General features: G+C 45.1%; 1 protein-coding gene across 11 annotated transcripts in view; it reads left to right on the top strand.

The window, feature by feature from the left end:
* Positions 1–26212, top strand: part of dmd (dystrophin) — a 1595363-nt gene that overhangs the window by 1524072 nt on the left and 45079 nt on the right. For all 11 annotated transcript variants that reach the window (XM_078408877.1, XM_078408870.1, XM_078408878.1 and 8 more), the window contains 2 exons: positions 6306–6371; positions 24966–25124. In XM_078408877.1, coding sequence (XP_078265003.1) covers positions 6306–6371; positions 24966–25124 — 225 coding nt within the window. The remainder of the gene's footprint in view (positions 1–6305; positions 6372–24965; positions 25125–26212) is intronic.

Here is a 26212-nt window from a genome sequence, read left to right as displayed (position 1 = left end):
GTGGAGAGGATGTTTCCACTAGTGGGAGTGTCTAGGTCAGAGGCCATAGCCTCAGAATTAAAGAATGTTCCTTTAGGAAGCAGATGAGGAGGAATTTATTTAATCAGCAGGTGGTGAATCTGTGGAATTCATTGCCACAGAAGGCTGTGCAGGCTGTCAATTGATATTTTTAAGGCAGAGATAGATAGATTCTTTTTTAGTACGAGTGTCGGGGGAGAACGCAGGAGAATGTGGTTAGGAGGGAGAGATAGATCAGCTATGATTTAATGGTGGAGCACACTTGGGCCAAATGGCCTAATTCTGCTCCTATCACTGATGAACTTATGAACTCCACAATTTCCTCTCGTAGTTTGTGGATCTCACGGCTTGGACTCAATGCTGGCTTTTGTATGTTGCCCAGGCAGATTGCACAGCAGTCATTGACTGCAGGACTGGAAGCAGCAGTCCAGAGCCGTTAAGAGTGTTAAGACTCTGAAGGTGGAAGCAGGGCCTACAGTGAATCAGATGGTCAAAGCGTAGGCCTTGGCCAGTGTCAGAGTGAAGCCGTAAGAGTTGCAGTTAATTTAGTTTTAGAGATACAGCATGGAAACAGGCCCTTTGGCCCACCGAGTCTGCACCGACCAGTAATCCCTTCACATGGACACTTTCCAACACACACTTGGGACAATTTACATTTATACCAAGCCAATTAACTTACATACCTGTACGTCTTTGGAGTGTGGGAAGAATCCGAAGATCTCGGAGAAAGAGATGCGGTCTCGGGGAGAACGTGCAGACACAGTACAGACCACCCACAGTCAGGATCAAACCCGGGTCTCCAGCGCTGCAAGTGCTGTTAGGCAGCAACTCTACCGCTTCGCCACGCTCCATATGCATCGTACTTCCCCCTCGCATTACAGAGGAGACATCAATCATCTCTCAATTGACAATGCTTACCTTTGTGTTTGAAGATTTTTGGTTCAATTCCTACTTAAAATATTTTTAAATATCTCAACTGACATTGCAGAAGAGTACCGTGGGAGTGCTGCACTGTTGGAGGTGCCATTACCCAATGAAGCTTTAAACCAAGGTTCTCTCTGATAATGGACATGAAAGATCCCATGATACTATTTTGCAGAAGAATGTGGACATTAGCAACGATAGTTTGGCTAATATTCATCCCTTGGTCATCATTTGTGGAAAGATGATCTGGTTATGACAACTGGAGATAAAAGAGACTGCAGATGTTGGAATCTTAAGCAAAAAGCAGCAACTCTGGAGGGAAATAGGTGATGTTTTATGTATGTATGTGTGTATATCATAATAATTATAATAGTACTTTATTAGCCAAGTATGTTTTTCAAAATACGAGGAATTTGATTTGCCATACAGTCATACCAATAAAGAGCAACAAGACATCCAAATACTTTTTTAGCATGAACATCCACCACAGTGACTCCACACATTCCTCACTGATGGAAGGACAAAAAAAATCCCTTCTTTGTTCTTCCGCGGTCGGGGCACTCAAACCGTCCGTTGTCGGGACGATCTTGGCACCCACAGCCGGTGGTCGAGCCCACCATGTCGAGGCGATCGGACCCCGGGTTGGGGCTAGTCGAACCTCGTGTGGCTTGGAGCCTCCCAACATCAGTCTCTACCCGAGACTGCGAGCTCCTCCATGTGAAATCCGCATGGAGCGTCGATCCCAGACAAGGGATCACAGGCTCAGATGCAAGTCCACGGCCCGTGGTGGGGCTCAAAGTCCGTCTCGAGCAAGGCCGCCAGCTCCATGATGTTAGGCCACAGATACGATCCGGAAAACAATTGCATCTCCGGCAAGCTGAGATTGAAAAAAGTTTCCCCCGACCCTCTCGCCCACCCCCCCACGTAAAACAAACCAGAGAACATTAACACATACTTTTAAAACAATAAAAATAACAAAAAAGACAAATACAGACGGACTGTTGGCGAGTCTGCCATCACTGACAGCACCACCCGCCACACATATGTGTGTATATGTATAAATTAATGTGTGCATGTATGTAGCGCAGCGGTAGAGTTGCTGCTTTACAGCGAATGCAGCCCCGGAGACTCGGGTTCGATCCTGACTACGGGTGCTGCACTGTAAGGAGTTTGTACGTTCTCCCCGTGACCTGCGTGGGTTTTCTCCGAGATCTTCGGTTTCCTCCCACACTCCAAAGACGTACAGGTATGTAGGTTAATTGGCTGGGTAAATGTAAAAATTGTCCCTAGTGGATGTAGGATAGTGTTAATGTACGGGGATCACTGGGCGGCACGGACTTGGAGGGCCGAAAAGGCCTGTTTCCGGCTGTATGTATATGATATACGTGTTTGTGCACGTGTGTATGTGGGAGTGTGCATGTGTATATGTGTATAAAGAGGAAGCAGATTGGACTTTATTGTCTTCCATCACAGTGAGGAATGTGGGGAATCCGCTGTGGTGGATGTTTATGTTAACTTTTATGTGGTTGTGTGTCTTGTTGCTTTTTTTAGATGGTAAATCAAATTTCATTGTACCTTAGTACATGTGACAATAAACTGACCTTGAAACCTTGTATGTATGCATGTATATAAACATAGCACAAAAAGTAAGGAAATTTGTGTTTGGTAGATTATTTCTTTGTTGTAACAATGCTTCTTGGCAATAAATCTTATACCGTTGGAAAGCCTGTTTATTTCCCTTTTAAATGGTGCCACATTTGTAAGGAACATGTATTTGTGGGATGAGCAGCAGAGCTGAGTAAATGGGTTGCGCCCATGAAAAATTTGCCAAATCTCTGCCAATGCCAAACAGCTTATTCTGCTGTTGCTATTGACTCTTGTTTTGAGCTTCTGGTACCCCCAGGTGCTGACAATCAGGTGCCTGATTGGCACCTGATTGGCAGCATCTGTGAGCATGGGCCCTGCTACAGTGGTCAGTAGGTGTCTGCTCCAAGAATCGGCATGCCACGTTTGACTGATCTGGATAGGGCCCGTGCGATAGGGCAACTTCAAGCTGGTGTTCCGCAAAACCAAGTTGCGGCATTATTTGGAGTGAGCCCTAGTACCATCTCCAAAGTGAAGGCCAAGTTCCATATAACGGGGGATGTCAGAGACAGAGACGAAGTGGGCATCCCAAGAAGACGACACCCGAAGAAGACCGTTTCCTCACCCTGTCAGCACTTAGGAACCGTAGGCTGTCTTCTACAGATTTGCAGTCAAGGTTTGCAGGACGATATGGCCGACGGCTCTCTGCCCAGACAATTCGGAACAGACTGCACGCAGCCGATCTCCGGTCTCATAGGGCTGCCAGGAGGCCTGCCATGACTGCCCTTCACCATCAGGCCCGTTTGCGCTGGTGTCGGCAACACGTGCACTGGAACCTGAACATGTGGAGGAACGTTATGTTCAGCGATGAGTCCAGATTCTTCCTACGGCAGTTGGATCATAGGGTCAAAGTGTGGAGAAGACGGGGAGAACGCTATGCTGATTGCTGCACCGATAGAGTAACATCTTTTGGTGGAGGCAGTGTGATGGTGTGGGGCGGCATCTCCCTCACTGGAAAAACGAGGCTTGTCATCAGTGGAGGCAATCTCAATGCAGAGAGATATCGAGATGAGATTCTGCAACCAGTGGCAATCCCATATCTCCACAGTCTGGGACCGAACTCTATCCTCCAAGATGACAATGCTCGCCCCCACAGAGCAGGGTTTCTCAGAGACTACCTCCAGAATTTGGGAGTGGAGAGGATGGAATTGCCTGCCAGCAGTCCTGACCTCAACCCCATTGAACACTTGTGGGATCAGCTTGGGCGTGCTGTTGGTGCCAGAGTGACCAACACAACCACGTTGGCTGACTTGCGACAAATGCTGGTTGAAGAATGGGATGCCATCCCACAACAGTGTGTGACCAGGCTGGTGACCAGCATGAGGAGGAGGTGCCAGGCTGTTGTGGCTGTGTATGGTTCTTCCACACGCTACCGAGGCTCCTGTTTATTAAATGAATAAATTGTTAAATTGCCAATATGTCTTGTTTCTTCAGACTTCAATCATCCAATCCACCAAACAACACCGAACAAGAGTCAATGGCAGAATAAGCTGTTTGGCATTGGCAGAGAAGATTTGGCAGATTTTTCATGGGCGCAACCCACATACTCAGCTCTGCTGCTCATCCCACAAATGCATGTTCCTTACAAATGTGGCACCATTTAAAAGGGAAATAAACAGGCTTTCCAACGGTATAAGATTTATTGCCAAGAAGCATTGTTACAACAAAGAAATAATCTACCAAACACAAATTTCCTTACTTTTTGTGCTATGTTTATTTGTTTGGGTATGTGTGTGCATGTATATATGTGTATGCGTGTGTGTGTGCATGTATATATGTGTGTGGGAATGCATTTGTGTATATAAGCGTGTATGCATGTGTGTATATGTGGGTGTGTGTATGCATGTGTATACATACACATAAAAGCAAACATACAATAATAGTGTTGGTTTGATGTCCTGTTTTATTTGCTATCATAACACACAGAATGTTCTACTTGCTACGATGGGTCTTTCTCTCCCACCCCTCCCTTCCAATCCTCTTTCTGCTGATGCAGAGACGCTGTGTTTAAGGGGGCGGTCAGGTGATGCACCATGTCTGGGATCTGCTGTGGCCATCCGTTGCTCATCCGTGCGGATTGCCCAGTGGACAGCAGTCGTTGCCAAGACACCGCATTATGAGCTGCGGACGCACACAGCTGGATGTTGAGGGATTGTCTACTCTTTTGTTTCTGCTGTGTTGCAATGTTGACACTTTGGCAGCTGCCAAGATCCGTGGACGCTGAATGGCTCCCTGCACCATGGGGAAACCTGCCATCCTCAAAGCTGCTTACTCTCTCCACCTGTGGGCGCTGGTGAGAGATAAGGGAAAAGAACAGGTTTTCATCAGGAAAGGGGAGCAACACAATTTTGGTTGGAAAAAGGATGTGATGTGGGTCGTGACCTTGAAAGGGGCAGATATATGAAGGTTTCTGGCCACTGTCGCCCTGTACAGTCACTGACAATGCAGTCTCTGTTCTGCAGGAAGGCTGCAATAGTTGCTGCAGAACATGGCATTTAACAGTAAACATCTCATCATGCAAGCAGACTACATACACAGCCTTATTCATTGAGATTGATGTCGAAGAACCATTCTGGGTGGAAGTGACTCCACTGTGGGAGTTACTTCATCTAGTTTTGAGATACAACATGAAAACAGGCCCTTTGGCCTACCGGGTCCATGCCGACCATCAATCGTCCATTCACACCAGTTCTATGTTATCCCACTGTCTCAGCCACTCCCTACACATTGGGACAATGTACACAGGCCAATTAATCTGCAAAACCACACGTCTTTGGGATGTGGGAGGAAACCTACGTGGTCACAGGGAGAACGTGCAAACTTCACACAGGCAGTGTCCTAGGTGGGGATTGAACCGGGTTCTCTGGCGCTGTGAGGCAGCAGCCCTGCCAGTTATGCCATTGTGCTGTCGTCACTGCTTCTTCATCTTCCTTCCACACTCCTCTTCCTCCAAAGTGCTTCCCTTCTTTGCTTGCATGATGACGCTCAGTTCTGTCAGGATTGCCAACTAATGCCATCCTTGTCTGGAACCAGCTGGTGTGGCCAGAAGCTTTCAAACTTTCAGACTTACTAAACATCTTTCTTTGGATGTTTATGCCTTGAAACCTATTGATTTGTAGCAACAGGGCAATCCCTTCAAACCGCACTCAGATGGACCCATCCTGCTGGTGTGTAGATTGAAAGTGATGTATTGCTGCCTGTTAACCTCCAGAGTGATGAGAATTATATGCAGGTTAACATTGTGGTCTTTTTGCCCTGAGAGCTGCCACAGCCATTCATTGTGCAAGTCCTGTGCATGCACCAGACTGCCAATAGGCCAGAAGTGATGGCAAAATAGAATTATTTTGTAGATTGGCAGGATTGTTTAAGAACTTTTTGGTCAAATTGCATCCAACAATGTAGAGCTTATAGATGGGCATCTGCAGACTGGCCAGTGTGAAGGAGGGTCTTGACCCAAAACGCTGGAGCCCATTCCACGATGCGCCATGTTCAAATTCTTAGATGCCATGTGCTCGTTTACCACTCAAGATATGGATGCCATTGAGCCCAATTTCTCCAACTCCCCTTCATTTATCTTGCTGCCATTTATCAATGGTGACTTCTGCATCTAAGAGCACTGCCATGATTGTTTTAAGGTTATGTTTTGTAACAAAGACTTCAGATGTGACAAGTGATCTCCACTGAGCTGTTGGGATTTATTGCTGCTTTTTCTATTGCAGGCTAGCAGAAATGGAAAACAGAAATGGATCTTATTTGAATGACAGCATCTCACCCAATGAAAGCATGTATGTATTAGAGTAAATTTTAGTACTCGTGTTCCATTTTTTGAAGGGGTAAAACTATTTTTCACAGTGGGCATATATAATCTCCTGTCTTGGTGTGCATTTTAATTTTTGATTATTATGATATCTTTGAAATTTATTTTTGGATACAGATTAAGCATGAAACAATTCAGACTATTGTATGCCAGAGAAAGTGTGTCAATATACATGTTTACAAATTAGGATCAGTTTTCCAGGATTCCTACCAATTTTCTTCCATAGGATGTCCCAGATTCCAGTTGTGCTGTCTGTATTTAAGCAGTCAAGTGTGAATGAGGTACAAATGATGGCAAGTCATAAGAAATATTTTCTGTCATTTCTCGTTAGTTTGTACTCTTGTATCATTTCACATGCGTTCACTGCAACGAGATGGAAAGACAACTGAGCCCTGCCAGTTTCCTGTTAATCTTTGGGAGTTTTGTTTCCTTCTGTTACCATCTATTTCCTCCTCTTCTGCTTTCTTAGTGAATGCTGTCAAGTAGTCAGACAGAATACAGAATAGCTTTTATTGTCATTCGTTTTACCGAACAAAATTAATTTGCCCGCAGTACAAAAAAACAAAAAACACAAGACACACAACCCCAACACAAACATCCATCACAGCGACTCCAAACACCCCCTCACTGTGATGGAGGCAAAAAACTTCCTCTCTCTTCCCCATGCCCCTCCCACGGACAGACAGCTCGACCCCTACCGAGGCGACTGACCCGCAAGGAGATGGAAAGTCCCCGTGGCTGAGCCGCACCGGCGATGGAAAGTCCTACGGCCGCACCGGGCGATGGAAGGCCCCGCGGCCGAGCCGCACCGGGCGCTGTTAAGTCCCGCGGCCGAGCCGCACCAGGCGATGGAAGGCCCCGCGGCCGAGCCGCACCGGGCGCTGTTAAGTCCCGCGACCGAGCCGCACCGGGCGTTGGAAGGCCCCGCGGCCGAGCCGCACCGGGTGACGGAAGGCCGAGCCGCACCGGGCGCTGTTAAGTCCCGCGGCCGAGCCTCGCCCCAAGGAAGAGACCTAAAAAAAGAAAGATTTCCCCCACACCCCCCAAACATACACAGCCAAAAAACAAAACACCCCCAACACCAACACACAAACAAAAAAGGACAAAGGACAAACAGACTGCCAGCGAGCCGCAGCCGTTAGGCACCGCCACATGTGACTTAACAGCGCCCGGTGCGGCTCGGCCGCGGGGCCTTCCATTGCCCCGTGCGTCTATCCTTCCAGGAAATAATTCAAATAGACCACCTTTTTGACAAATCTGATATTTATAATTTGTGCAAACAAAGGTGAAGCAACAAAGCATTGATCAGCATTGCAGGCAACTATCGAGATGCAAGTCAACCGTGCTGCCTACACCAAACCCAGTACGTCAGGAGGCATCTCAGGGGATCACCGATGGGTCTTATTTCGGGACAGGATCCTTCTTCAGAATAGAATCAACTGTTTGAGGTTCATAAGATCATGTGATAGGAGTAGAATTAGGCTATTCGGCCCATCAAGTCTACTCCGCCATTCAATCATGGCCAATCTATCTCTCCCTCCTAAACCCATTTTTCTTCCTTCTCCCCATGACCTCTGACACCTGTACTAATCAAGAATCTATCCATCTCTGCCTTAAATATATCCACTTGGCCTCAATGCTTCTGTGGCAATGAATTCCACAGATTCGCCACCCTCTGACTAAAGAAATTCCTCCTCATCCCCTTCCTAAAAGAACATCCTTTAATTCTGAGGCTATGTCCTCTAGTCCTAGACTCTCCCACTAGTGGAAACATCCTCTCCATATCCACTCTCCAAGCCTTTCACTATTCTGTACGTTTCAATGAGGTCCCCCCTCATTCTTCTAAACTCCAGCGAGTACAGGCCCAGTGCCGTCAAACCCTCATCAAATGTTAACCAATAGCCTGTTGTGGAGGAGAGCCCTTTACAAACTACAATGAACATTTATCTGACATTGAAATAGGTGACCTTTTCTTTATGAACTTCTATGTTTAATATTTTGCTTCTACGTTTGCCATCGTTGGTGAATGTGCATGAGTAACATCTGCCTGCACTTTATGGCTTCAAGTTCATTGTGAAACATGGCAAAGCGTGTGCCAAGTGAGTCATATCACAGTGTTCCTCCTTATCTCTGGAACATGAAGGTTGCATTCTTACACAAAGCCAGCCATTATTCTTGAGGCTCTGAATAAACATGTGTTCCTTTGATTACTGTGCCGTCAGACCCCAACATTCATTTGCTTCAGTGATCTATCTTAAAATCAGGTGGACACAAAATGCTGGAGTAACTCAGCGGGTCAGGCAGCATCTCTGGAAAGAAGGAATGGGTGAAGTTTTGGGTCGAAACCCTTTTTCAGACTGATGTCAGGGGAGGGGGCGGGATAAAGATAGGATGTCGTCGGAGACAAGAAGACTAGTGGGGGAACTGGGAAGGGGAGGGGAAAGAGAGGGAAAGCAATAAAAATCAGTGTCAATGCTGTTCAGCAAGCACTTGCTCAGCTTTAATTACAGCAGCCACCACTGGTGGGCAGATGGCACATTGGCACAGCGGTAGAGTTGCTGCCTTACAGCGCCAGAGACCTGGATTCGATCCTGACTACCAATGCTGTCTGTACGGAGTGTGTATGTTCTCCCTGTGATGCATGGGTTTTCCCGGGTGTTCCGGTTTCCTCCCACACTCCAAAGACATGCAGGTTTGTAGGTTAATTGGCTTCGGTAAAATATTGTAAGTTGTTCCTATTGTGTACGATAGTGCTAGTGTACGAGGATCGCAGGTCGGCATGGACTCAGTGGGCTGAAGAGCCTGTTTCCACGTAGTATCTCTAAACTAAAATAAACTAAAACTAAATGCTGGAGGATCTGGGCAACGTAGGACTGGGCTGGCATGTAGCTTTCACAAAGCAAGTCAGTCAGAGGGTAAAACCAAAGGGAATTTCACAATCTCTCCATGATTTGACATCATCACTAAATCCCAAAACATCAAGTTCTTCGGTTTACCACTGGCTCAGTAATACATTGTACAATGTAATCTCCTCCTGAAACCTCCCAATCTTCACCAGTATTTGCAAGCCCTGGAAAAATCTAGTCTTGGGGATTAAGAGACACCTGTGCTGACAAGGGAAGTCAGGGACAGCATAAAAATTAAGGAGAGGAAGTATAACATAGCAAAGAAGAGTGGGAAGACAGAGGATTGGGACTCTTTTAAAGAGCAACAAAAGTTAACTAAAAAGGCAATACGGGGAGAAAAGATGAGGTACGAGGGTAAACTAGCCAATAATATAAAGGAGGATAGCAAAAGGTTTTTTAGGTACGTGAAGAGGAAAAAAATAGTCAAGGCAAATGTGGGTCCCTTGAAGACAGAAGCAGGGGAATTTATTATGGGGAACAAAGAAATGGCAGACGAGTTAAACCGTTACTTTGGATCTGTCTTCACTGAGGAAGATACACACAATCTCCCAAATGTTCTAGGGGCCGGAGAACCTAGGGTGATGGAGGAACTGAAGGAAATCCACATTAGGCAGGAAATGGTTTTGGGTAGACTGATGGGACTGAAGGCTGATAAATCCCCAGGGCCTGATGGTCTGCATCCCAGAGTACTTAAGGAGGTGGCTCTAGAAATAGTGGAAGCATTGGAGATCATTTTTCAATGTTCTATAGATTCAGGATCAGTTCCTGTGGATTGGAGGATAGCAAATGTTATCCCACTTTTTAAGAAAGGAGGGAGAGAGAAAACGGGTAATTATAGACCAGTTAGTCTGACATCAGTGGTGGGGAAGATGCTGGAGTCAATTATAAAAGACGAAATTGCTGAGCATTTGGATAGCAGTAATGGGATCATTCCGAGTCAGCATGGATTTACGAAGGGGAAATCATGCTTGACAAATCTACTGGAATTTTTTGAGGATGTAACTAGGAAAATTGACAAGGGAGAGTCAGTGGATGTGGTGTACCTCGACTTTCAGAAAGCCTTCGACAAGGTCCCACATAGGAGATTAGTGGGCAAAATTAGGGCACATGGTATTGGGGGTAGGGTACTGACATGGATAGAAAATTGGTTGACAGACAGAAAGCAAAGAGTGGGGATAAATGGGTCCCTTTCGGAATGGCAGGCAGTGACCAGTGGGGTACCGCAAGGTTCGGTGCTGGGACCGCAGCTATTTACGATATACATTAATGACTTAGACGAAGGGATTAAAAGTACCATTAGCAAATTTGCAGATGATACTAAGTTGGGGGGTAGTGTGAATTGTGAGGAAGATGCAATAAGGCTGCAGGGTGACTTGGACAGGTTGTGTGAGTAGGCGGATACATGGCAGATGCAGTTTAATGTAGATAAGTGTGAGGTTATTCACTTTGGAAGTAAGAATAGAAAGGCAGATTATTATCTGAATGGTGTCAAGTTAGGAGGAGGGGGAGTTCAACGAGATCTGGGTGTCCTAGTGCATCAGTCAATGAAAGGAAGCATGCAGGTACAGCAGGCAGTGAAGAAAGCCAATGGAATGTTGGCCTTCGTAACAAGAGGAGTTGAGTATAGGAGCAAAGAGGTCCTTCTACAGTTGTACCGGGCCCTGGTGAGACCGCACCTGGAGTACTGTGTGCAGTTTTGGTCTCCAAATTGGAGGAAGGATATTCTTGCTATGGAGGGCGTGCAGCGTAGGTTCACTAGGTTAATTCCCGGAATGGCGGGACTGTCGTATGTTGAAAGGCTGGAGCGATTGGGCTTGTATACACTGGAATTTAGAAGGATGAGGGGGGATCTTATTGAAACATATAAGATAATTAGGGGATTGGACACATTAGAGGCAGATAACATGTTCCCAATGTTGGGGGAGTCCAGAACAAGGGGCCACAGTTTAAGAATAAGGGGTAGGCCATTTAGAACGGAGATGAGGAAGAACTTTTTCAGTCAGAGGGTGGTGAAGGTGTGGAATTCTCTGCCTCAGAAGGCAGTGGAGGCCAGTTCGTTGGATGCTTTCAAGAGAGAGCTGGATAGAGCTCTTAAGGATAGCGGAGTGAGGGGGTATGGGGAGAAGGCAGGAACGGGGTACTGATTGAGAGTGATCAGCCATGATCGCATTGAATGGCGGTGCTGGCTCGAAGGGCTGAATGGCCTACTCCTGCACCTATTGTCTATTGTCTATTGAATGTACGTTCATGAACTCAATATCAGCCCGAATGGGAATGTTTCTGAATCAGCAGTCCTGCCACTGAAATAAATAACCTTTCCCTCTAGTCCCAGTGAAATTGAGGAAGTGGTGCAACTTGTAAAGCTTACAGAGATGGCATTTACTAACTCCATCGCCTCTGAACTGAAGAGGAAGTGTCAGCAATTCCATAGTTAGCTCCAGTTGACACAGGTTGTCATTACATTTTTGTCATGAGGAAGGCAAGAATGAAATATACCTCATTGAAAAAATATATTTTGTTTGTAGAATGGCAGGAACTGGATATGAGACGGTGCTGCTAGAAGTATCTGCCTTTATCTCCTTCCCTTCCCTTCCCTTCCTCCCACATTAAGGAAAGCTATAATTATGTACAGAAGAAAGTCTCGATAAAGCACTACATTAGAGTAAAGATTCTAGGTAGGAATCTGAAATTGAAAATAATAGGTGAGAGATGACATATGATCATTTATAAGTCGCAATTTGCAAATTGAGTCTTCCAACATCAGGAATCTAAAAGATAAAAGATTGCAACAAGGCAGCGTTACATGGTATTTATTTTTAGGTGCACGCACACACAAGTGCACATGTACACATAGTAATCAATGAGGATTATTGCAAGGTCATGTCTCTCTATCTTAGTGCTCAGTATAAAACACCTAGGAATCTCCAGTTTTCTTGTTCTACTCTCAAAAAGTAAATTTCCATCCATTTGGGAGTAATTCCTCTGTTTTCCAGCCCAAAGTTGTGATCCCATCCAGGGATTTGGTTTCCCAGCTGCAGCCTGGCTGTGGTGCTTCTCTTTGTAACTCTTCCTCTTGATTGCATGCAGGCAATGTGGGTGAACAGTCCAGAAAAGTGATGGCAACTGAACCAGGCAACATTGCAACACCATTCCCACACATACCCATGTACAACAGTGGATTCAGGTTACGAAACATAAACAAAGGCCACTGCATTGACAAAGGGCACTGAGACACCTAAGGCAAAGCTCAAGTCAGAACAGACAAGAGACCAAATCTTTCTCATCTCTGTGGCCTGTCTATTCAGTGTTTAAACCACTGGGGAGAATCCCCTCTAGTCGTATTCGTATTCTGTGGCTGATTTTAGACTTTAGCGACACAGCACGGAAGCAGGTCCTCTAAGTCTGTGCCGACCTGCGATTACCCCATATGCTGGCACTATCCTACACAATAGGGACAATTTACAACTTTACCAAATCCAATTAACCTACAAACCTTTATGTCTTTGGAGTGTGGGAAGTAACCGGAGCGCCTGGAGAAAACCCACACGGTCACGGGGGGATGAGACAGGACCCATAGTCAGGATCTGACCTGGGTCTCTGGTGCTGTAAAGGAGGAACTCTCCCGCTTTGCCCCCTCCCCCCAAAAGCTGATGTGCAGATTTTATCAGAGATGTGCAAGTTGCTGCAAGTAAGAATTTCATTGTTCTATCTGGAACATACGACAATAAAACACTCTTGACTCTTGGATTGAAAATGCATCCACCGTGTGGATAGCTTTGACCCCAGTTGCTGAGTGCTGCAAGATAGCTGGTCCAATATTCAGTGCGTGTTTTCGAAGATCTCCCCATTCTTCTCCTGCCGCTTCTCAAACTAGACCCGGGACTGAAGTTTGACTCTATCTCAAATGTTTGCCATGCATTGCGGACTGTTGTATTCCTTGGAAACTTGCGCCGTCTCATTGGGAGATACATGGAAACCTAGGTAAGAGCTTGCCCACCACAATCCTGTTTGTAAACCTTGCAGTTTGTTCCAGTGTGCCCCTGCCGTTGAGCTGTCGTGATGCATTTGCTCAGTGTTCAGAATGCCACATTTACAACAGTTTCCTATTGTTATGAGCTGAAGCACCATCTGCTTCATGATAAATTTAGTAGCTGGTGTGGGTCCAGAAAAATGTTCATCTGCCATCCTCAATCTCGCCACATTATTAACAGATGGACTGGGCAGTCGTGTGGGAGCTCCATGCCCTTTCTTTAACTGGCTACACTCTCATGCCTGTCCCTCTTTTCAGCAAGGAGGAAAATGGTTGAAGCAAGACATGGAAAATTGGAAGCTGGTTTCTTAGTTCCTTCATTTCAAGAGTTAGTAATGTTACCCTTGAGAAATCGGGGATTAATAGTCATAGTGCAGAATCTTAACGTGAAACGTTGCCTTTCATCTTTTGCTTCCACAGATGCTTCTTGACCTAATGAATTTTTCCAGTGTCCTGTGTATTTTGTTCATCAGGCCATAAGGGCTACGAGTAGAATTAGGCCATTCGGCCCATCAAGTCTACTCCGCCATTCAATCATGGCTGATCTATCTCTCCCTCCTAATCATATTCTCCTGCCTTCTCCCCACAACCTCTGACACCCGTACTAATCAAGAATCTAACGCTGCCTTAAAAACTATCCATAGACTTGGCCTCCACAGCTGTATGTGACAAAGAATTGCACAGTTTCACCACCCTCTGACTAAATAAATCCCTCCTCATCTCTTTCCTAAAGGAACGTCCTTTAATTCTGAGGCTTTGACCTCTAGTCCTAGACTCTCACTAGTGGAACCATCCTCTCCGCATCCACTCTATCCAAGCCTTTCACTATTTTATACTTTTCAATGAGCTCCCCCCTCATTCTTCTAAACTCCAGCGAGTGCAGGCCCTAGTATTTATGGTCTTTTTAGGTTCTGGAGTGGATGACAATTATGTTTACAGATCCTCCCAAGGTTACAGCAGGCTTCATTTCCTAAGAACTGTTCATAGAAGATGTCTGTAGAGGTGGCTTGTCCCACAGGATTAGATAGTGTGGAAGAGCATTTTAAACCTTCTTTTGCTATTTGTGATAATAAATCTGATATTAATAAATTTAATCCAAGCCTATCTTGGGCTAGAAATGGCATTCTTTTAAAAGATTGTGCCGCAGACAAGGTTTTTAATGCTGTTGAGGCTTTTAAAAAGGACTTTACTGCCAGCCCAGGTGAAACGTATCTCTAGATAGTTTCACCCATAGTCAGGATCGAACCCGGCTCTCTGGTGCTGTAAAGCAGGACCTCTCCCACTGTGCCGCCCACCCCCTCAAAACAAGCTGATGTTCAGATTTTATCAGAGATGTGCAAGTTGCTGCAAGTAAGAATTTCATTGTTTTATCTGGGACATACGACAAAAACGGACACTGTTAACTAAAATGTATTCTTCATGGGGTCGAGGTGGCAGAATTCCAGCTAGTGTCAAGCATAGTCACCTGTAGCCCACAGCAGCTGGTGAGTCCATCCCGCTGGTTTTCCAAATGCTGCTTCATATGTACGGACTGCACAAAGTCTGGCATTTGTAAACTGGGAAGACCTGTACTTTAAATATAAAGCAATAGGCTGCATTAATTAAATTCATCTAGAATATCATCCTTACCGTTCTTAGTATCATCCATCTTGCTGGTTCATTCCATTTATTCAGCTCACAAACGAACCTTATTTCTAAACTTCGAGCCAGCAGGTTTGTGTGGTATAAGCAGTCTTCCTTTGCACTGTGCTCTTAACAGAGCTTAATTTACACAACGGTTGACATTTGAACTCTGTGTGACTAAATTGTTGGTTTGAATGGAACTGCAACAGAGCAGTGCAGTTGTTGTTAGGACAGGGACCATCTCTCAGTCTACACAAGGGGGGACCTCATTGAAACATACAGAACAGTGAAAGGCTTGGATAGAGTTGATGTGGAGAGGACGTTACCACTGGTGGGAGTGTAGGACTAGTCAGAGCCTCAGAATTAAAGGACTTTCTTTTAGGAAGCAGATGAGGAGAAATTTATTTGGTCAGGGTGAATTTGTGGAATTCTTTGCCACACAAGGCTGTGGAGGCCAAGTCAGTGGATATTTTTAAGGCAAAGTTAGATCGATTCTTGATTAGTGTGGGTGTCAGAGTTTGTGGGGAGAAAGCAGGAGAATGTGATTTGGAGGGAGAGATTCAGCAAGTATTCAGACCCCTTCACTTTTTCCACATTTTGTTACATTACAGCCTTATTTTAAAATGGATTAATTTCATTTATTTTATCACACAATACCCCAGAATGAAGAAGCGCAAACAGGTATTTAGACATTTTTGCAAATTAAAAGTAATTAAAAAGAAATAACTGAAATATCACATTTACATAAGTGTTCAGGCCTTTTGCGATGACACTCAAAATTGAGCTTAGGTTCATCCTGTTTCCATTGATTATCCTTGAGATGTTTGTACAACTTGATTGGAGTCCACCCGTGGTAAATTAAATTGATTGGACATGATTTGTATAAGGTCCCACAGTTGACAGTGCATGTCAGAGCAAAAACCAAGCCATGAAGACGAAGGAATTGTCCGTAGACCTCCGAGACAGGATTGTGTCGAGACACAGATCTGGGGAAGGGTATAAAACAATTTCTGCAGCATTGCAGGTCCCAAAGAGCACAGTGGCCTCCGTCATTCTTAAATGGAAGAACTTTGGAACCACCAGGAGTATTCATAGAGCTGGCTGCCCAGCCAAACTGAGCAATCTGGGGGAGAAGGCCCTTGGTCAGGGAGGTGACCAAGAACCCGATGGTCACTCTGACAGAGCTCCAGAGTTCCTCTGCGAAGATGGTAGAACCTTCCAGAAGGACAACTATATCTGCAGCACTCCACCAATCAGGCCTTTATGGTAGAGTGGCCAGACGGAAGCCACTCCTCAGTGAAAGGCACATGACAGCCCACTTGGAGTTTGCCAAAAGGCACCTAAAGGACTCTCAGACCATGAGAAACATGATTCTCTGGTCTGATGAAACCAAGATTGAACTCTTTGGCCTGAATGCGAAGCATTCTGGAGGAAACTGCTCATCACCTGGCCAATACCATACCTACGTTGAAGCATAGTGTTTGCAGCATCATGCTGTGGGGATGTTTATCAGCGGCAGGAACTGGGAGACTAGATCGAGGGAAAGATGAACAGTGCAAAGTACAGAGAGATCCTTGATGAAAACCTGCTCCAGAGCCTTCTGGACCTCAGACTGGGGCGGAGGTTCACCTTCCCACAGGACAACGACCCTAAGCACGCAACCAAGACAACACAGGAGTGGCTTTGTGACAAATCTGTGAATGTCCTTGAGTGCCCCAGCCAGAGCCCGGACTTGAACCCGATCGAACATCTCTGGAGGGATCTGAAAATAGCTGTGCATCGACGCTCTCCATCCAACCTGACAGAGCTTGAGAGGATCTGCAGAGAAGAATGGGAGAAATTACCCGAATACAGGTGTGCCAAGCTTGTAGCGTCATACCCAAGAAGACTTGAGGCTGTAATTGCTGCCAAAGGTGCCTCAACAAAGTACTGAGTAAAGCGTCTGAATACTTATGTAAATGTGATGTTTCAGTTATTTCTTTTTAATTACTTTGCAAAAATTTCTAAACACCTTTTTTATTCTGGGGTATTGTGTGCAGGTTGATGATTAAAAAACAAAATAATTTAGTCCATTTTTATATAAGGCTGTAACGTAACAAAATGTGGAGAAAGTGACTGGGTCTGAATACTTTCTGAATGCACTGTGGATCAGCCATGATTGAATGGCGGAGTCGACTTGTTGGGCTGCATGGCCTAATTCTACTCCTAGCCCAGTCAGAGAGTGGTGAAGGTGTGGAATTCTCTGCCTCAGAAGGCAGTGGAGGCCAGTTCATTGGATGCTTTCAAGAGAGAGCTGGATAGAGCTCTTAAGGATAGCGGAGTGAGGGGGTATGGGGAGAAGGCAGGAACGGGGTACTGATTGGGAGTGATCAGCCATGATCGCATTGAATGGCGGTGCTGGCTCGAAGGGCTGAATGGCCTACTCCTGCACCTATTGTCTATTGACACAAATCAGAGATGAGTCTAGAATTTTCCACGGTTGCTGGCCACATCCTGGTGATGAATTAAGGCTCAAGTATTTGAAAGACTTTGCAATGTTGAGGTGCTCTTCCTTCACATCACTGTTGAGGGTATGGATTATTGTGTCTGAATTTAATGACAAGCAGTCCCTTAATCACTTAAAGTCGGGTGATTCCCCCAGTTAATAGGGTTTAGTTTAGTTTAGAGATACAGCATGGAAACAGGCCCACTGAGTCCACACTGACCCATACACTAGATCTATCCTACACACAAGGGACAATTTACAGAGACCAATTAACCTACAAACCTGCATATCTTTGGAATGTTGTAAGAAACCAGAGCACCAGGAGAAAACCCAACAAGTCACAGGGAGAATGTACAAACTCCGTGCAGACAGCACCCATAGTCAGGATGGAACCTGGGTGTCTGGTGCTCTGAGGCAGCAACTTTACCGTTGTGCCACTGTGCTGCCCCTAACCACTTTACTTAATGACTAAACCCCTGAGAGGGCATGTACAAATGTACAAGAATGTTGCCAGTACTCAAGCACCTGAGCTACAGGGAGAAGGCTAGGACTTTGTTCTTTGAAACAAAGGAGGCTGAGAGGAGATCTTACAGAGATGTATAAAATCACAACAGGAATAGATGGGGTGAATGCAGGTTTCCCAGGGCAGGGAAAATTAAGAACTAGAAGGCACAGGTTTCAGGTGAGAGGAGAAATAATTATTGGGAACCTGAGGGGCAATGTTTTCATGCAGAGGCTAATGGGTAGATGGAAGAAACTGCCAGAGGAAGTAGTTGAGGCAGATAGTACAAACAACATTTAAACGAGGGTGGATAACAAATGCTTAGAGGGGTCGGGGCCAAATGCAGGCAAGTGGGACTAACATAGTTGGGGCATCTTGGTTAGCATGGATGAGTTGGCTGAAGGGCCGTTACCATGCTGTGACTGTAATAACTCTCAGGTGAAACGATCATTTGGCATGTCGTAGAAAAATAGTGTTGGAGAGAATTTACATCTCCCAATGTTTTACTTGGGAATCATGAATGATTCGTGCCAGAGTTCTTTTTATAAGATCATGTCCTCCCATCTGATTTTAAATGAACAGTATTTCAACTTTGCCAGTTGATTGCTCTGGACGAGAGTGATGGGAGATGATGTCCTGTATTTAAATTTACAATATTAAGGTTAAGATTAATATGCATTGAATTATTTGACTTGCCTGATAGACTTACATGTGAGCAATGACTTTAGAGGTTTTCATTTTCAGAGGTTTTTACAAATTCACAAACCAATGAAATGTTGCATTGATTAATAGCCGGGCTTAATTGGTTGTATTTATTCAAAGTTGTTAATTACTGCTGATTCACAAATTGTTTCATTACATCAGGCAGACCTTTCATAAGGCGTTTGGACCTGTCTGTTTTTAATTGTGCAATTTGTTTTTCTATTTTACGCTGAAATAAGTTAATTGTAAGAGAACATAGAAGAGTACAGAATAGGAACAGTCCTTTCAGCCCACCATTTCTACTCCAAACATGATGCCAAATTTAAAAATATTTCATTGGTCTCTAAGCCTCTATTTCCTGTGTAGGAAGGAACTGTAGATGCTGGTTTATATTGAAAATAGATGTAAAGTGCTCGAGTAACTCAGCGGGTCGGGCAGCATCTCTGAGGAAAAAGGATTTGGGTTGGAACCCTTCTTCAGACTGCAGTCTCTCCAGAGATGCTACCTGTCCCCTTGTTTATATGAGTTGGTCCAGGAATGTGAGAGGTGTAACAAGCACAGGAAGGTGCAGGTAAAGGAAGAGCAAGGAAATTGACCAGCATTGGCAAAGACTCCCATGACCGACAGACAGCAATCTTGGCAGTGTGTGTTTTAACCTGTTAAAGGTGGCTTCATATCATGGGTGCACACCATTATTCAGATCAGTGAGTTGTACCACTGCCACTTGCTCTCAGGATCCTTAGTGTTTATTTTAGGTCTGACACCTGCATGTTTCCCCATCCCAAGGGACTGCAGCCACATCATCTCAGCTGCATCACTCGAGGTGCAGTTGAACATGGAATAGAAGTATAACATTGTTCTGCCGTAGAAAGGGACCATTCAACCCATCCCTCTTGCCAATGGGAGTGTTGTCACAGTATTGCCCGAGTTCTGTTGCAGCTTATCTGTGACGTGTACCCTGTTGGTACAATCTTTGTGCCAAGCTCCATTTAATGTTCAACAATTCATTCACCTTCTTCACATAAGCTGTCCAAGAACCGCTTCAGGATATTAACCCCTGAAGATTTAAGAACTCAAATGAGTTTATTCCACTGATTAATGTTTAATATGTGCATAAAATAAATTAAGGAGAGAAATAATTATGAACTAAAATGGCTGGGAATGTCCCCGTTGAACTTTTAAAGGATGGCAACATTGAATGGCAGTGCTGGCTCGAATGGCCTACTTCTGCACCTATTTTCTATGTATCTATACTCCTAGTGGGGGAAGCTCATTGATGCTCTAAGACTTTGCTGCTTTATCCTGAGTGCATCATAAAAACATTTTTTTTCCTCTCTTTGAATAGTACAGAGATTATTGGTGCTGACAGTGACTTTAAACTTTCACCCACCACTGTGTTGTATTCCTGAAACGTGGACTGTGGTTTGCTTATTCCACATACAGATAGCTTCCCTCTGGAAGGCTTGGTGAGGCCACATTTAGAATATTCTGTTCAGTTTTGATCACTATGTTGTTGGAAAGATGGTGTCAAGCTGGAAAGGGTGCAGAGAAGATTTACCAGGATGTTGCCAGCAGTCGAGGAGCTGAGCCTGAGGGAGAGGTTGAGCAGCCTAGGACTCAACAGGCTATTCCTTGGAATGCATGAGGATGAGGGGTGATCTTATGGAGGTATACAAAATCATGCGAGGAATAGATCAGGTCTATGCCCAGAGTGTTTTGCTCAGACTAGGGGAATCGAGAACCAGAGGACATGGATTTATGGTGAGGGGGAAAGATTTAATAGGAATCTTTTTCACACAGATGGTGGTTGCTGTATGAAACGAGCTCCTGGAGGAGGTAGTTGAGGCAGATACTATCGCAACGTTTAAGATACATTTACACAGGTACATGGATAGGATATGTTGAGAGGGATATGGGCCAGGCAAAAGCAGGCAGCTGTGACGAGTGTGGATGGGGCATGTTTGTCAGCATGGGCAAGTTGGGCCGAAGAGCCTGTTTCAACGCTGTGACTCGAATTATTCCTCCTGTTTTTGTGCCATCGTCATGTACCAGTGCCGAGGCTGACTGATTGCATGTAGCTTGTTGCTGTTACCCTTCAAGATCCTTAGCTGGAAAATAGTTATGGCCAAATTGACTCCATCTGTGCATTCACAATTTACATTACAGTGGAATTAGAATGACACACATGCTGCTCAGAGCAGCAGAGGTGGCAATCCATGATTGGGAAAATTCGGCAATGTTTTCCTTCATTCATATGTGACTGATGGTGCAGAAGACTGCTGGAGTTCATTTTTAACTTCACGAACGCACCTTTTGGTGCCGGATGTGAATATCTCATCGACGTTCTGTGAAGTGATCAGGGCCAAGCCAGAGATTGCAGCACATGAAAGGCATTATATAACTGCAAGCAGTTGTTCTTGCTGCTGGGCTGAATTTTCCAGTCAGCGGTAAGCTGCCTGTGGACGTCACCAGCCAACACTTCCTGAGCATGGATTTCACGTTGGGAACAAATCAAACAAAGCCAGCATGGTGTGTAGAAAAGAACTACAGAAAGGATAGACACAAAACGCTGGAGGAACTCAGTGGGTCAGGCAGCATCTCTGAATGAAAAGGATGGGTGATGTTTCGGGTGGGGACCCTTCAGAAAACCAATAAGCTTCTCATTGGCAAAGCCATTCAGTGTGTTCTCCACAATGTGAGTGATTTTACACGGGGAGTGAAGCATGGCCCACCCTCTAAAGAGCTAAGATGACTTGACTTTGTCTTAATGTAAAGACTATACCAGACTTTAGTCTGACTGAAAAGAACACAGTGCTGGAGGAACTCAGCCGGTCAGATAGCATCTATGGATGTGTTCTCCAGAGATGTTGCCTGACCCGCGGAGTAACTCCAGTATTTACTGCCCTTTTTTGTACACCAACATCCGCAGCTTCATCTAGTCTGACTAAAGCAGACTAAGTAGAAACAAGGAGCTGCACATGTTGGTTTACAAGCCTGGTTTAGTCAGTGGTCAAGTCTGTTGAAAATTTTTGCTTTGTTCCGAATAGCTCCTAGATTTTAAAACTTTTAAAGCTAATTGGATTATTAAAATTAGTTTAGAGATACAGCGTCGAAACAGGCCCTTAGGCCCACTGAGTCCGCACCAACTAGCAATCACCCTGTACGCTAACACTATCGTATACACTAAGGATGATTTACAGAAGCCAAATAATCTCAAAATGTCTGACTTTGTAGTGTGAGAGGTCACAGGGAGAACGTACAAACTCCGTTCAGACAGCACCCGTAGTCAGGATCAAACCCGGGTCTCTGGTCCTGTAAGACAGCAGCTCTGCCATTGTGCCCCCCGTCACATTATTCGCTATTTTAGAAGTAATAATGCATAAAAGTAATTTTCACTATTCAAATTAACTCTGGAAATTATAAAAGAGAATTCACTGGAAATCTTTACGTTGAAGTGAATAGGAAGTTGCTTCAGGTTCAATAAGGCAGACGTCATTTGGATGCACTCCCCCCCCCCCCCCACTCCCCGGGGAATGAAGGGAACTTCATGCTCCCTTGCACCGTCATCTCAAACTTACTGCCACAACCACTGGCAAAGAAACGCCAGCAGTTATGTGCAAAACTGCTGCTGATTTTCCTGCAAATCCAGCCATTACTAAAACTTACCCTGAGGATTTCTGAGCTAAAAACAGGATTGATGACTCACGAGGTGCTTGGTATGCACAGTCCCTGCACAGAAAGGGCGTGGGTCTCGAATGGACTGCTGGGCCCTATCCATGCTTTGTGAGATGTGTTGAAATTTGTTTTTTAGTTTGGAGGTACACCGAGGAAACAGGCCCTTCATCCCACTGAGTCCGTGCCAACCACTACACCGATCCCCGCATACTAGCACTAACCTACACATTAGGGATCATAGCCAATTAACCTACAAACCTGTACAAACTCCATACTAACAGCACCAGTAGTCAGGATCGAACCTGGGTCCCTGGCACTGTGAGGGAGCAACTCTACCACTGTGCCACAATGCTACCCCTAAACGTTACCTGTTCCTTCTCTCCAGAGATGCCATCTGACCCGTTGAGTTACTCCAGATTTTTGTGTCGATCTTCATGCCAATTTTAATTGTCCATTACCAGGGTGGTGGGGGTTGAACTGAGGGGTGTGAGTAGAGCACAAGGTAAACAAGTAATCCAGTGTCAATCGGTATTGTATCATTCTTTTGGTATGACTGTCAACATTGACGTTGACAAATGTTGAATAACTGCATGGAACAAGAAAATAAATCTATACAATGCCTTAAAAAATGGGCAGATGTACACCATCTGAATACTAGTCCGATGGAGAGGTTTTGTGTCCCATACAAAAAAAACAAGTTTCTGACATTTGTAACTGCAGTGATTTCAGCTGTGCATGCAAAGCAATTTCACAGACCACAGTTAAAATCATGATGACTATTCTGAATTTACTCAAAACACTAATTGTAAAATGAAGAGCAGCTCCTCAGGATTGTGTGTGTGCACTCCTGTTTTTTTTAACATGCACATTCTTGATCCTGCTCTCGTATGACCTTCCACGACCAGCGCAGGTTTTAATATAATTGATGCGACGGTGACCAAAGCAAATGTAGTTCTCCATTTACGAAACACCTTTTTTAAGAGGGCAAGGTCATAAGTAAAAGGAGCAAAATTAAGCCATTAGGCCCATCAAGTCTACTCTGCCATTCAATCATGGATGATCTCTCTCTCCTTCCTAACCCCATTCTCCTGCCTTCTCCCCATAACCCCTGACACCCGTACTAATCAAGAATCTATCTATCTCTGCCTTAAAAATATCCATTGACTTGGCCTCCACAACCTTCACCACCCTCTGACTAAATAATTTCCTCCTCGTCTCCTTACTAAAGGAACATCCTTTAATTCTGAGGATGTTAAAATGTTAAAATTTAAATTTAAATTTAAATTTAAAATTCTTTAATTTTAACCTCTAGTCCTAGACTCTCCCACTAGTGGAAACATCCTCTCCACATCCACTCTATCCAGGCCACTCACTATTGTGGGTAACAGAGATATGGACTGTAGATACCACTGAGTGGATCAGCTGGCTGCTTTACATAATGCCTGTTTTTCTTTCCACCATCAAAGTAAATGCATGCACAAATCAAAAGGTGTGCATGAAGCAGACATTCAGGGGCAATTTATAACATTCCTTCACTGCCTCGTAGTTTTGTGTCAACTTTCCCTGTGACACATTCAGCGACTTCAAAATCATTGCATGTTCACTCCACAAATATGTTAAAATCATGGTGGTGTTTTGGAATTTTAAGACTTCTCCTTTTGGGTAGACAAGAAAATGAAGTAACTCAGCGGGACAGGCAGCACCTCTGGAGAAAAGGAATAGGTGATGTTTTGGGTCAAGGCCCTTCTACAGACAGAGTCAGGGGAAAAAGAAATGAGAGATATAGACGGTGATGTAGAGAGATATAGAACAAATTAATGAAAGATATGCACAAAATTTGCAATGATAGCGGAAACAGACCCACTGTTTGCTGTATCCTAGGTGAGAACGAGTACAGACAATTAGACTCAACAAGACGACTTTGAAGCTGGTGCGACTTGGGTGGGGGAGGGATGGAGAGAGAGGGGATGCAAGGGTTACTTGAAGTCAGAGAAATCAATATTAATTTCACTGGGTTGTCAGCGGCCCAAGCGAAATGTGAGATGCTGTTCATCCAATTTGCATTTGGCCTCACTCTGTCAATGGTGGAGGCCTAGGACAGAAAGGTCAATGTGGGAAAGGGAATTAAAGTGTTTGGCAACCGGGAGATCAGGTTGGGGGGTCCAGACGGATGTATGGGTGTTCAGGTGCAGGTTTTGTGGCTGGAGGAGTAACTAATCCTGTAATTCAGCACCATTGTCATTCAGCTATTGTCATTTGACACCATTTAGAAGTCAGTCAGGTGGTAGGCAAGTTTTTATGGTGTCTAAGGCAAGGCAAGAATATATAAAGCAGAGATTGGAACCGACCAGCCTGAACCACTTCTTACTCCAAAGGTCATGCACGCATGAATCAGAAAGGCAAGGCTGCAAGATTGTAAGAGACTGATAAAAAATTATACAATGAGGGATTTTCCCTTTCATTTCAACCTTTTGATAAAATTCAACAGATTCTCACCTTTAGAAATGTAGCACATGTGTGGGGCTGGGTTTCTGAGTGCCGGTGATGGGTGGCAATGTAGCACATGTGTGGGGCTGGGTTTCTGAGTGCCGGTGATGGGTGGCAATGCATTGATGCACTTTGTTTGCGTTGTGTTGCAGAGATGATGAGCATCTGCTGATCCAGCACTACTGCCAGAGTCTGAACCAGGAGTCGCCAGTGAGTCAGCCTCGGAGCCCCGCTCAAATCCTCATCTCCTTGGAGAGCGAAGAGAGGGGAGAGCTGGAAAGAATCCTCGCTGACCTGGAGGATGAAAACAGGTTAGGATACAGGCAGACATGAACAGCAGATCCAGTCAGGACCCAGTTACACCACTTCCAGGGTCATAGAGTCAAGTAGCACAGAAACAGGCCCACCATCCCAACCAGCCATGGATGGCCCATCTAACTAGCCATACTGATCAGATGGCCCATCTAACCAGCTATACTGACCAGACAGATCATCTAACCAGCCATACTGACCAGATGGCCCATCTAACTAGCCGTACTGACCAGATGGCCCATCTAACCAGCCATACTGACCAGATGGATCATCTTAACTAGCCATACTGACCAGATGGCCCATCTAACTAGCCATACTGACTGGTGGCCCATCTAACCAGCCATACTGACTGGTGGCACATCTAACCAGCCATACTGACCAGATGGCCCATCTAACCAGCCATACTGACCAGATGGCCCATCTAACTAGCCATACTGACTGGTGGCCCATCTAACTAGCCATACTGACCAGGTGGCCCTCTAACTAGCCATGCCGACTGGATGGCCCATCTAACTAGCCATACTGACTGGTGGCCCATCTAACTAGTCATACTGACCAGATGGCCCATCTAACTAGCCATGCCGACCGGATGGCCCATCTAACTAGCCATGCCGACCGGATGGCCCATCTAACTAGCCATACTGACCAGATGGCCCATCTAACTAGCCATACTGACTGGTGGCCCATCTAACTAGCCATACTGACTGGATGGCCCATCTAACTAGCTATGCCGACCAGGTGATCCATCCAACTAGCCATGCCGACCAGGCAGCCCATCTAAGCTTGTCCCATTTGCCTGCACAAATTCTACTTGTAAAACTTGCCTCATTGTTGATCAGTTACAAGCACAAGCTTCAACCCGCCTTCTCTGCAAGTTTGGATAATAGAGCCGACCAACATGTCCCACCCACACTAGTCCCACTTGCCTGCATTTAACCCATATACCTCTAAACCTGCCTCATCCATGTACCTGTCTAAATGTTTCTTAAATGTCGCAACTACCTCCTCTGGCAGCTCGTTCCAAACACCCACCACTCTTTGTATGAAAACTTTACCCCTCAGGTTCCTGTTAAATCTATCACCCCTC

Source organism: Rhinoraja longicauda, chromosome 12, assembly GCF_053455715.1.
Source record: "Rhinoraja longicauda isolate Sanriku21f chromosome 12, sRhiLon1.1, whole genome shotgun sequence".
Classification (NCBI taxonomy): domain Eukaryota; kingdom Metazoa; phylum Chordata; class Chondrichthyes; order Rajiformes; family Arhynchobatidae; genus Rhinoraja; species Rhinoraja longicauda.
Note: the sequence above shows the minus strand (reverse complement) of the source record. Positions and strands in the feature narration are given on the sequence as shown.